General features: G+C 43.5%; 1 protein-coding gene across 1 annotated transcript in view; it reads right to left on the reverse strand.

Annotated features, from left to right (window-relative positions):
* KCNJ8 (potassium inwardly rectifying channel subfamily J member 8) overlaps positions 1-12,371 on the reverse strand; it is a 53,510-nt gene extending 41,139 nt beyond the window's left edge. Inside the window, exons 1-2 of the mRNA XM_085652726.1 lie at positions 12,082-12,371; positions 9,150-9,586 (exon numbers count right to left, since the gene is read on the reverse strand). Coding sequence (XP_085508852.1) covers positions 9,150-9,505 — 356 coding nt within the window. The 5' untranslated portion in view covers positions 9,506-9,586; positions 12,082-12,371. The remainder of the gene's footprint in view (positions 1-9,149; positions 9,587-12,081) is intronic.
* Positions 12,372-13,817: the final 1,446 nt, after the last annotated feature.

The following is a 13,817-nucleotide window of genomic DNA, read 5'->3' on the forward strand; positions in this document are numbered from 1 at the left end:
CACAGGGTCCGCTGAAAAATGATGAATTGCTGAGCCAATGAGCAATTCTGGGTCTGATGCGTACCTAGGATAATTCCTAATTTCCCCTGAAGTTCCACACAAATATTTCAGCTGTATTCAGCAGCTGATATTTTCATGTGAAGATGGAAAGCATGCAGGAATCGGTGTTTCCATGCCAGTTACTGCATATTTTTCATGGAATTGCACACAGAGTTATTTCTGCTGCTTTCATCAGCTGAAATCTTCATGTGAAAACTATACTTTTATAATGCCAATGGGCAACTGCTGTTAGAGAGTCCTTCTAAATGTATGGGTCTAAGTGGTGCCAGTTGAAGGTTACAGAAGGTTACAGCTGCGCTCTGTCTTTACTTAATATGTGGGTCTTTAAAATGTTTTAATATGTCTGGTAAGAAATATTTTTTGTACACATTTATTGCAGGATCATGTATCCACTTCCTCTGTGCTCAAATAGAGTAAACGTTCATGTGATGTCATCTTTTGTGATCTAATCCAGTACCACCCCTGTGTTTTGATGAAATAACGCTATTGAAATTTAGCAATATGTAGCCCTTCGACTTGCTGAGCCACAGAGCTTATCATTCTCAAATTTAAAGTTGGGAATAAGGTGTTCTCCCCTGATTTGTCTCGTTCAAGTGCTCTACACAACATTATTTTCTCGTTTCGCTATATGGTAAAATGGCATTCTAGTAAAAAAAAAAAACAACAATGCATACATTTCTAATGTAAACAATTCCAATAAAGTTTGAGTTAAATATTTCTGGGAGTGGTTGAAGACTACACATTTGGGGCCTGATTACAATGTGACACAGAAAGCTTCCAACCACAGGTCGGAGGCTTTCCGAGTCACATTGCAGGTTTCACTTCCAACTGTCACATTACAATGCAGGAGGTTGATGGTGAAACCAAACGGTCATTTTGGCTGGATTCTGATGGGATCAAGGAACCCGTCAGCCAGCCAGCCAGAGGCCCCACTGTAATCCCTAAGAACGGCGTTTCCGCGGTCGGTATTAAAATGTCTGTTCCAGACAGGCTTTCCATGCTGGACTTACTGACATGGAACGCCTGGCGGAAAGCAACTTTGGGGGCCCCTAGCAGGGCCCCCTTCTCCCTGTGGCCTCCGGTTGTAAATCCCTGCACAGTGTGGCAGGCATGGTGAGGTACCTGCCTGATGGTGCAGGCATTTGCACAAACTCCCACTTATCTTTGGGAGCTTGTGCTATGTCTAATTTACGGCCGTAGCCCAAGCTCCCATAGGAAAGTGGGAGTATGTGACCGCACCATGTGCAGTCGCATCGTAATTATGCAGTTGGGACGGCCGACCGGAGGTTCGTCGGTCCTGAATCTGCAATGATGTCGGACAGAGGCAACTCCGACCGACATCATAATCGGGCTCTTGGTGTCAGTGTATTACCAAAATGGTGAGATGAGGGAAAACTTACCCAGACAGCATTTCTAGAAGGTTATTTACAATGCTTGCAGCAGGCAATTGGCCTTATCAGTCTTTGGAAACCTTTTCTACACAAGTCGGACCATACCTTAATTGCATGATGTCTAGAAGATCATCTGATTTACGTTAGTTTGTGCTTCAGTAAGCTCCACTTTATTAAGCAGGCCATTCATATCAAAACAAATAAGCACTGGCAAAGCCAACATGTCGCGCCTATGCTATTGGCTTTGTCAGTGTATTTTAGACATGTTGTGCTGCAGTGCGACTACTGGTCAGCATAGCTGAAAGTTAGAAAAAAGTGCTATGACATGGACAGTGCTGGCTACATCGTAATGATTATTTTTCAGGCAGGAGTGGTGGGGCAAACAATACAACGCATGAGGAATGGGGCAAGCAACACAATGCAGGAGGGAAACAGAGCAAGCAACTCAACATAGGAGGGGTGGGGCAAACAACACCATGCAGGAGGGTTGGGACAAGCAACACAATGCAGGCGGGTTACAGGGCAAGCAACACAACACTGGAAGGGAGTGGGGAATGGGGCAATTATCACAACACAGGTGGTGGGTGGGAGGATGGGGAAAGAAACAGAATGCAGGAGGAGGAGGTGGGGTGGGGTCAACGTGCACAGTGGGAGGCGGGTAGGTAGGGGAAAGCAACATGAGGAACAGCAGTAGGAGGTCTGGAGGGGATAAGGAACACAATGGACAGAGGGAGGAGAGTAGGAGGGCAAACAACACAATGGACAGTGGGAGGAATGTGGGTGGGGCAAGCAACACAAAGGACAGTGGGACAAGGGCAGAAGGAGATGAGTAACATGAAGGACAAAGTTAACAGATGCACTTTTAGGGACTGCTTCCACAAGAAGAAAACAGTAGCTCTGAAAGCAAAAGCAGTGGGTGGACACCGAACAAGGAAACAGAGCTTTGGCCATTCTACGGGTAGGACAAAACATAAAAAGAAGAAGTCTAGCTGGCACCTTCTGACCAAAGAAGAGGAAGTAAATGGGAATGATGATGTAGCAAACCAATGGTAAACAGTGAGTGGCTCTAAGCACCCTGTAAGTAAGGAAAAGGTTTTGCAAATGACAGTACATATGCTGCCTCAGGCTAGACCTAACAAATTGGATTTTTGTGTTTCCTCCAATTTTCTCTTCATCTGACCCACATTTCATATACTTTGTAACATTGTAAAGACATTCTGAAGCTAGGGCATTCCTTAAACTGCAAAAGGAAATAGGATAAACATTTTAATCTGATCCAAATTACATATGCATTGCAATGTGCATAGAATATTGAGCATATTCCTTTTTGCTGTAATGTCTTAACAAAGTTAATGTTGCTAGGCAATGTGATCTACTATGCTGGTGAGTTCCAGGCATACTAACCACACTAAAATATTATTCCTTATCGAGGACAATATACTGAATGACTGAGACTTGTTTTACAGCTAATGATCAATGTATGTTTAGCTGAAAGCTTTAGATTTTTTCGATCCTAAAGGTGCCATGCAAAAGAGTGTGTTAACTTGTTATACCCTATAAGGTATAAGTGGTTCAGCTCTCAAAGGTTTTAAACCACTTAAGACAGCTTTGATTCCCCTTATGTTTAAATGGAGCTGAGAGGATAATTAAGGAACCTCTGAGCAGAGGCAGTGAACAGGGTTGTGATATAGGAATTCTGATCCACACACCGCAATTCTTATATTTCCACTTGGGTAAAGGCATCTTGTGACATCGAAGACATCTCCATGGAGTGAATGGAAGGTATGTCTAGTAACATCGAATTTGTAGTTCAGTCCCCAGAGACAGTATTATATGTAAGGCTGTTAGATCTGTCAGCCTTATGGTGGTCTTTTCCCAGAATTTTTGCCATTTTCTGTTTTTGCTTAATTTGTTTTTGTAGGCTTTAGGACTCTGTACATTTTTTTTATAAGCACATTTTTATTGATTTTAAAAACATGTAAACAATTCAGCCAATACACAGAAATCACAGGTATAAGTTCATTCACACAAGCACTGTACCCCCCAATCGCGATCCCCTTAAAATTACCTAGGCGAAACTTGAATCAGATTAATCAGGGCCCTCCACATTCCCCAACCATTTCCCCCACACTTTACAATATTTCTTGACTCACTCCTTAGCTTTGTACATAGCTTTTTCTTGGGTCGTACACCAGTCCACCCATCTTCGCCACCTCTCCAGGGTAGGTGGATCAGGGCTTACCCATGCCGCCGCAATTTCCCGCTTCGCCACCATCATAGCTATGTTGAAAAACAGCTTATTATTCCTGGACCCATCCAGCCCATCAGTGATCCCCAGCAAGGAGTGACGTGGGTCTTGAGGAACCTCCCAGACCAATGCCTCCATTAGCTCCACTTCAATGGATCCCCAGAACTGCCCCAAGCGGGGGCATAACTCTGTACATTTTACCACTGCTAGCCAATGCTAGAAAGCTTGCGCTCTCTCTTTTAAACATGGTAAAATTGGCTTACACTTAATTGGCACATTTAATTTACTTGTAACTCCCTATTAAAGTGGTACAACCTGTAACCAGTGCCTGTTAGTTAAGTGCTACTAGAGGACCTGCATCACTCATTGTGCCACCCACTTAATAAGCCTTTAAACATATCTCAGGCCTGCCATTGCAGCCCGTATGTGCAGTTTGAAATGCCATTTCAACATGGCAAGATAAACCTTTTTGCCAGGCTTTATTCTTCCATTTTAATACATATAAGTCACCCCTAGGGTAGGCCCTAAACAGCCCATAGGGCAGGGTGCAGTGTATTTGTAAATCGGACATGTACTTTTAAGTTTTAGATGTCCCGGTAGTAACAAACTGTTATATCCATTTTCCCTCTTTATTACAGTTGATAAGTGATAACATTCAGTTGGGAACAGGTAGGAATTTTGAGTTTGGTCTTTAAAAAATTGTAATTTAAACCCTCTTTAAAGGTAAAGTTTAATTTTTAAATCACAATTCTGAAAATGGCACTTTAAGAAAGTTTTGCATTTTCTTTTGACGGCCATTTGGTGTCTGCAGCCTGATCCCGGGTCACATGACTAGGTGTAACTGGCAGTTGGTCTTTATGTATTGCTCCCAGGTAGTAAGACCAAGGGGGAATAGGTGTGGACAGGATGAGCACCTCTGACTTGATGAGGGTAAGAAGCTGTCACCTACCACACTTGCATCTCACAAATTCCCTGCCTCAGCACTCTCACAAAGGGCTTCACACCAGTCTATTTTGCTCTCATACAAGCTGAGGTCATGGCAGGGAGGCAGGAAATTCCACACATCGCTGAGAGTGGAACCCTCTAGATATTTCTCCTACTTCAAAACTAAGTATAAATTTTGGACCCTTATACCCAACTCTTCAGTACACATCTGGTCCTGTGGGAGACTCAGAAAAAGGACTGATGTGCTCACCTGTTGCAAGAAGAACTGCTATCCTGCTAACTTTTGTGAGAAGGACTGGACCTGCATCTTAAACCCAGGACCAACAAAGTGACACCAAGGGCTGGTAGGTTGCCCCCTAATCATAGCCTCAGGGACATAAAGGGCTTCAACTAACTTGAGCCCAGCACCTGGACTCTGTTGGATGTGAGTCTTGCCCCCCAAAGTAGTGCCACTCAAGTCCCAGACCCTTGGAGGTAGACCTGAAGGTGCCCTGCCAGCCCAGCAGTGGTCTAAGCAGAACCGACACAGCAGAAATGATCGCCTTGCAGCCTTGCATCTGAACCACCGTTGCTGATGCATTCTCAATGCAGAATCTCTCATCTCAGCCCCGTAGCTCCTCATAACTGCCTCTGCACAACGTATCCTCGATGCAGGACCTGAATCCCCACTGCACAGTGCATCCTCAACGATGTATCTAGCAACGTGCCACAACCAGGATTTAAGGTACTTTTTTCAACGGGCCTAACTTGGTCCCTGTATCCGGCTAGCGCTCCATCACTGTCGGCCTGAACTTGTGACATTGTCCAGATCTGGCGTGACCGGATAACCACATTTGGCACTTTTTGCTTTTAGGCATTATCTTTTTGAAAATCTTTAAAATTGCATACCCCTGGTTCTACTGATTGGATTTTTGTTTGTTTTGGTGCCAAAGAAGTTATTGCATTTGATTCTATTTTTTTTTTAACTGGTGTGGGATTTTTCTTGTTTTGTGTTTTTCACTTTATTTCCATTTGTATGCTGCATAAGTACTTGACACTTTGCATCTAAGTTAAGCTTAATTGCTTTTGTGCCATGCTATCAGTGGGTTAATCACAAGTTAATTTGGGGATTTACTTGTGTTTCGACCTGACAAGATTTGTGGTTGCTGCTTGAGTATGGTTTCGTACAAAAGGCAATGTATGAAACCAGCAAATAATATTCAGAAACGTGAATAATTGCCTAAGTCACCTAAAGGTAAGGTCTCTGGTAAGAGTAGAATTTTCCAAATGACTGAAGCCCCTAACGTGACTTCTTGCATGTTGTGTTCTAAATATTGCTTGAATTACTGACCATTAATATTAAAAACTAGTTATATTCCACTTTAAGGTATGGAGGCAGCTCTTGTTATATATATAGTATAGCAGATACAGTGGTAGGAATAAAAAATACATTCATATAATGTAATTATATGTTGGTTATGCTAATTGCATAAGGGCTAGATAACACTCTCAGGTGCAGAATTTAGTCAAGAAGTCCACCACACAGCAATTGCTTAGAGAGCACGTAAGTGAGGCATGGTTGTGAACCCTCTTGTGAACTTTTCAAGTTGTCTGAATGGGAATAATTCACTCCAACAACATTTTTGTACTGAACAAAACCCATTACAAGTACAACACAGCTTTTATTGGAAGTGGTAACCCATTCTAGAAGGTGTCCACCCTACATCCATCTACTGATAACTTAAGACATGGTTAGGTTTCGCTTGCACAGTACTTGCACTGTGCTTGTGAAATCTACATTTTTTAATATAAACTTAAAAAGGGATTCCATCCTGCCTCCTCTCTTTCCTGGCTTTTCATTGGTTCGTGTGTGCCACATACTTTTCCTCCATTTCTATTGGCTGTAGCATATTTTCCTCCTTTTACCAATGCTTGTTCCTAGTCTGCTTCTCTTATCAGTTTCCCGTAGCTGAAATACAATTACCATTCACTTTTTTTTAATAAAGGTTTGCTTCCATTTGCTTTTCCGTCTTCTTTACTTTTTGCCCTTACTTGTGTTGAGGGGCAGTTTTGTTTGTGGGGGGCTGCTTTTAACATTTGGCACTTGCACTTTTCAGTGCCAGCATCTGAATAAGAGTGGAGACTCCCCTGTGCCATAGAGAGCAGCCATTTTGAGAGAAGCAGCACTCTAGTTGTTTGTGGGGGATGTCCCTTCAGGATTTCAGCCGAGCCAGCACATGGATGCCGAACAGGTTTTCCTGCCTAATTAGTAATGCATATACCAATTTTAAACTTCTTTTAAAGTTGTAATCCTGAATTTTTGTATTGCTGAATTTGATCGCACTCTGCAATTGTTGAATGTGACTGCGCTCAGCACCTTTTCACATTGAACTCAGCCTCAAAACCGAATCTGCTGCTGAGTTTAGAGCGTCTGCGTTGTATTTATAGGTCGCTTATCGCTTGTTTTTTACTTTGTGCCCTCACTTGTGTTGGGGTGCAGCTTTGCATGTTGGGGTAGGCTGTTTTTAAAATTTGGCACTTGCACTTTTTATTGCCGAGATCTGAATAGGAGTGGAGACTCCCCTGTGTCATAGAGAGCCGCCATTTTTGAGAGGAGCAGACAGTCTATTTGTTGACGGGGACTGTCCCTTTAGGATTTAAATGGAGCCGGTGAACAGATGCTGCCCAGGGTAGCTGCCTAAACCTTCTCTGACACCACTCACCCTGCACACTCACCCACCATTTACTCTGCACAGTCACCCTATTGCACTGGCCCTCAGATACTACTCACCCACCATAGCACAGTGCTGACTCTGCACTAATACACTATTGAGATACCTCTCACCCAGCACTCAAATTCCTCTCACCCTCGACCCACACCTCTCATCTTGAACTCAAACGGCTCATCCTGCACTTTTACTATTGACATACTGCTCCCCCTATACTCGTACACCTCTTACCTTGTACATGGTAACAGCTCTCACCCGGTACCCTCGCCCAATTCACATTCTGTACTGAACACACATCAATCACCATGCATTAAGGCACTTTCACCCTGCACTCAGACACTTATCAGTCTTCATTAATGCACCATCCACCCTGCACAAAACGCACTCACACTGTTCTCCCAGCACTCGTCCACTGCTTCCACACCTCTGATTATTAATCCAGTGGATGAAACCTAATGCATTTACCAATGCTTGTTTTTACATGGGTCCTACATAGAAAGAGACAACATATTTATATGTGAGGGAACCTACCAGGAGAGAAGGTCAAGGGCCTAATTACGAGTTTGGCTGATCGCCAAACCCACGGTGAAGGTGTGGTGGCGTTCAGGGAACGCCGCACCAGCATTCCTACCGCTGTATTACTACTACGGCGGTCGGACCACCATAGGACACCCTCAACCGCCAGGCATCCATGGTCTGAGGCTGAAATATGTTTGGTGGTGCCCCTATGACACCGCCAAGCATATTACGAGTTTCCGTACCACCAGCAATCTCAAGTTGGTGCTCACACCATGAAAATGCTTGCGGTGAGGAAACTGTTGCCTCAGGGCCTGGGTGTACATGCAGGGGGCCACTTGGTGTGCCTCCACCGCGTGCATGCATCCCAGTTCCTGCACTGCATGCACTGCAAAGACCATGCCGTGTTGGAATTTGCATTGGTGCTCCATCGGCACCGCAGTTCAAAACCTCAGAAATGCCGCAGGACCTCCCTTCCTCTGCCCGCCAGACCATGAAATGACTCATAATCAGGCGGGCAGGCAGTGGATGACTTTTGCGGTGTAGGAGTGGGGCACTGGCGTGGCGGACCGCTCTCACACCGCCAAAGACCTAATCAGGCCTCAAGTTCTTAATCAAACATCAATCCGGCATTACTTCACTATCTGTTTCAATGCATTCTAAAATTATATATTTGAAATAATTCATTTGTCTAATATTCAAACACCTGGTTGCAGCCAAGTGGTTTATCACATTTACTTTGAGAAATAATGAAGTACATAAAATGTATTTTTTATGTATACATGATTCTAATACTTGACTTTCCATCTCAAGAACAGCATTTTCGCAGTTTTAAAATCCCAGGCAACATTCTAACGCCACACTCCTGTACTGCATATAAATGAAGTTGCATTCCTGTAAAGTGTTTTATTCTTATGCCTCATCACTTTGGCCCAACTACTAACAAACATCAGATAATCACCATTTGAAGCAAACAATGAACTGCAGTGAACATGTCATAGCTTATATGACCTAAATACAAGAGAACAATATCAATGCTGTGCCAAACATTTCTTAGATTGAATAAAATGGTTAAATGAAAAAAGATAACATACTGTATGGTTGCATTTAATGAGCAGCGGTTTTAGTGTTGTGTTTCACAACATGCTTCAGATAATCTAAATGAAGGCTACATCAAAGTGCACCATGTCATTCAATGCAAAGCTCTGAAACAGACAATTTTAAACTGCTGTTAAGATGTTCTTGGACTAGACATATAGAGCAGTCTCCAAAATAATTTACCTTACGCTTGTGACGCATGGCTCCAGAATCCCTGTATTCCGCTCAATCATATCCAAGTCTCCATGGGCGAAGGCCACGAGCCACCACATCATTGCGAAGAGAAGCCAGCTGCACAGGAAGGACATGGTAAAGATGACCAGCGTGTGGCGCCATTTTAGGTCCACGAGGGTTGTGAAGACATCTTGAAGAAACCGCCCCTGCTCCCGGATGTTCTTGTGCGACACATTGCATGCGCCATTCTTTTTAATGAAGCGGGCTTTGTTGGGTCGGTCATGGACGCGGGGCTTTCGTAGGTTCTCTGCGGCAATTCGAGCAAGCACATACTCATCTGGGATGATGCTCTTCCGGGCAAGCATCCTCCTCCTGCCACCATAATCTAGGGGCAGTCCTGGGGACGAGGATTAAATGAGCTTCTTTCTCCCCTGCCCCTCTCCTCTCTGAAATCAGATTTCATTGTTTTTCGTGAAAAAGAAAAATAGTGATGTTTGGTTAAATAAGAATACATAGTTCAAGCTTGTTATATTTTGCCGCACATAAATATATGACAACACAATCAGTTAACCGCCCCTATGCAATGCACATATGCTTGCAGGACAGAGCCATCGGGTGCACCCGAGGCAGTATAATCCCAATTTTGAAATGTTAGCACTTCTTCGGGCTTTTTTGTATAACCCTAATTTTCAGTAGGGATCGTCATCATTTGGCAATCAGGCTATATCGGTTCAGCTGTCACCTTTCTTCTATCCCAATAGTTGTCTATTGCTGTCCCAAAACATGTTTCGTCATTTCGTCTTACTTTTTACTACACATTTAGGGGCATATTTACAAGCCCCTTGCGCCACTACTGCGTCACTTTTCCCATGTTAAAAGTGACGCAAAAGTGGCGCAAGGGGCTTGTAAATCTGCCCCTTAGTGCTCTTGGTATCGCTTAGGTTGCCCTCTAGTGGGTGTGGCTCCTAATTACCAGACCACTACTAGTGTTGCAGTTTTCTGAGACTTTAACTTCCAGCCGTGTCAGAAAGGCCAAGAAGTGAATGAGCATGAAGTGATTCTGCCAGAGTGACGATGGTCGTGAAGTTTTCAGAGCTCTCTTTTCTCCACTGTTCATGGGCAACAGTGTCCAGGCAGGCACGTGCTTAGACACAGTTTACTGGACTTCACGTATTGCACAATGTGACTTGCTCAACTCTGATCTGCAAAGGCATGCACCCTGCCTTATCTGCGATTGAGAGGAACAGTGTTTGCACAGTTCTCTCTGTTGTTGAAAAAGTTATACACTGAGACAACATTTCTATGCTTCACAGATTATTGAGAGATATTGACAAACATTGAGCACATGAATGCTTCTCCCCAATCGGAGGTCGGGCCCTTTGTATGGAATAACCCTGTATCATCCTGGCGGTTAGGCTAAGTGACTTGTGGCGAGTGGCGTCACTTAGTAGGGTCGCGCCATCCACTGCACCACTCAATGGACCAAACCCTGCCTGGGAGTCCATAGTGGATTCAACACTGCGAACCTGCTTAGAGGTGGCAAGCCTTGTGTAGCAAAATACCTTAAACATACATGTTAAATTAAATACTAAGTAACTGTTTTAAAGGGACCAATTTGAATTTAAGAATCTTGTAAATTTTAACAATGTGTTAAAAAACTGTGTGACACCTCCCATTGTATGTTAACGAAGGAACATTGTGGTTATCTGTTTAATTCACAGAAAGGTGGCTTTTTAATCTATTTATTTTATCTTCAGAATGCACTTCTCATCAATATGTATTGCATTTTTCAGAGAGAACCTTCTTTTCTGTCTATTAGACTTGACGGTTGACCCTAAAACAGGTAATCTCACATTAGTCCTTCTGGGATGTGCAGTGAAGTGGTGGTGGTCAGCTGCGTATTTCAACTATGGCCCTGGTATTTTGGTACCAGCTGTTCACATTTAACTATTAGCGAAAACCCGATATATGTAGCACAGTAAAACAAGAAATATGGAAAATCACACACACTCTTATACTAAGTTTTGGTGCTGTTGTTGCACAAAATACAGTGGTATAAAAACTCATATTTCACAGAGAACTGTGAAATCTGAGAAGTATTTTACAGTTGCTGGTGAAATACGGATTTCATCATCATAATGACTCCCCCACACCCTCTGCATAGCTTTAACACTGTCAGGGCTAGCAGGAATATGTCGCATGAAAGACCAAATTATGCAGAAAGGATATCTAAATTATGCAGCAAAATGCTAATTATTGCAGCACATTCACTATCAGTATAATATTTTGACCATTTAAGACAGGAAAAAACATTTTTGGTAAAGACTATTGGTTTTTCAAATTGGGTGACAGATGCAGTATATCTCTAATGATGTAGTAAGCGCTGTATCCAGGGATTCACTTAAATCCACTGACCCTCACCGACCGCTGCCCATTGTTTTATTAACTTCTGCAAAAATAGTAAACAAATCCTAAACATTCTAGGTCCAATCAGCCGATTGTTAAATTAGCTTTAAAGAAAACAGTGTGTTCAAGATAAGTGTGCTAAAATCAGGCTTGTATATAAATATATGTATGCAGTATATTGTGATATTCATTTTTTATCTTGGATGAAACTGCCCAACTTAAATAAGTATATTTTTGAAATCACGTTACAAATCAAACCATATTTTATGTCAAAGCAGAAAGTGATTGGACACTGCACATTGAGAACATTCGCATGTTATGTTAATCCGGCAGTCCCTTTAAACACCTGCACGAGGACAACAACAGCGGCGCAATCAGAAATGATGGCTCACAAGGAACCATTGCCAGAAACTCTCAGAAACGCAGGCTCTCCGAAAAAGCGGGAAAGTATCAGAGGTTACCATTCAAACAGCCTGCCTGTCCCTCACACACAGGGAGTCGGGTTTTCTTAAGTAGCAACAAAGTCAAAACTTACAGGGCTAGCCGAACCAGTGTCCGCTTGATGTTTCGTGTCTGCCCTCCAGGTACCGGTAAAGGAAACCCAATTTAATGAGCGTGTCCTGGAGAATAAAATACCAGATTGCTTTTCCGTTTTTTTTATGAAAACCATAAAATCTTGCGAATATATTCTTCAGTCTTCCTCATGGCACTTGTAAATAATGTGCTCTTTTCCTCGCTAGTGTGTCCAGGAGCGGGGCGGTGCCGCCGAAAGCTCACAGATGGGTCATTTCTGCTCTCTGCACGAGGAGAGGAGTCGCGCGCTCTGCTCGGGTCCGGCACTGCTGTTTTGGGACGTGCTGCTTTCCAGGCGGGGGCTTCCACGGTGCCAAGTGCAAGTTCCGTGCTGGGATGGTTCACACTTTCATGCTTACAGTGTGGGAAATATCCTGCGTCGCCTTTTTCTTGAGTCTCAAAACAGTGACGCAAGAGGGAGGATATTCCCGTTTTTTATCTCTGATGCATAAATCTGTGATGATGGATGTCCCAGAGAGAGACGGACTGTGCTCGGACAACACAGTACAAACGAGGAGAAAAAAACTGCGTTGCATCACGTATGTGTCTCACGATATTTTCTGTGTATGAATCACAGTGCATGAGTTCGCTATTTTGGACATTTCGTTCTGACACTAGCAATCATATGTTCACACAAAGGAAAGTTTTAAGCAGTGTGCGTCATCTCTACGTGTCTCTCAAGTTTACATTCTGCGTTTACATGCAGTGTGTGCGATTACATAATGAAAACTGCCTATCAGGTCTCTGACTGGATAAACACAACAAAAATGCGTAGATGCCAGTACATTTACGAAAACTATGTATTGTTTAGTGGCTCGTTTCATTTATTGCTTATGTCTGATTTAAACTCAGCATGGTGATGTCGCTGGGACTCGCTTGGCGGATTGGCATGACGTGCTCACCTCAGCTGGCCCTGGATTCTGGAAGACATCCCATGGTTCAAGATAACGCGTAAAGACACTAGGGTGTTGTTCCCGTATCCTGCAACAGGGGGCAGCCCCCGAGAGTCCCGGGGTGTCAGCACACCGTAGTCGGGGAGAGTATGTTAGGGTACGATAGGGGTCTACAGGGCAGTCGTTTTCTCTCTCTGTGCGGGAAGCAGTCGACTTGAAGCAGAAGGTGCCTTTTAAGGCAAAGGCTTGCCTTCCAGCCCGTGCCAGGGCAGACCAGGTTATGGCATCATGTTCCAAGGGAGACAAGCAGCTCACAGTGAGGCGCAGCCTGGCAAAGAGCGGTGGGTGCGTTTCAGTGAAGAGCTTGGTCACTTTTAGAAAAGGGCATTTCAAGGGTGAGCGTAGACGTTTAAAGAGACCCTTGACTGTTTGAAGTAGCGCATCTGTTGCTCACCTGCGTTTGCCCTGCTTAAAATACCAGGATTTTCAAAATCTGATAACCAAGGGCAGGGCTGTTTAATCACGTTTTATAAAGCTCTTCACATTACATGTGTGCACTTTGTACGCACTGGAAATAACAGATTGTATTATTACCTAATTAAACTGTACTACATTTACTGACCTCAGAAGTGTGTAACAGTAAGTTCGTCTTGCTGGGATTCAACTGAGCTTCATTGCGTCCTTGCACACAGACAGCTGCAGTGTCACACCGCACCTCAGGACCCTTTCACTTCAAATATGCACAGTTGCCAACCTCCATGTGCAAACCTTCTACACTAAAAAAACTGAAAATCATGTAAGAAAT

Source organism: Triturus cristatus, chromosome 4_1 (genome assembly GCF_964204655.1).
Source record: "Triturus cristatus chromosome 4_1, aTriCri1.1, whole genome shotgun sequence".
In the NCBI taxonomy this organism is placed as follows: domain Eukaryota; kingdom Metazoa; phylum Chordata; class Amphibia; order Caudata; family Salamandridae; genus Triturus; species Triturus cristatus.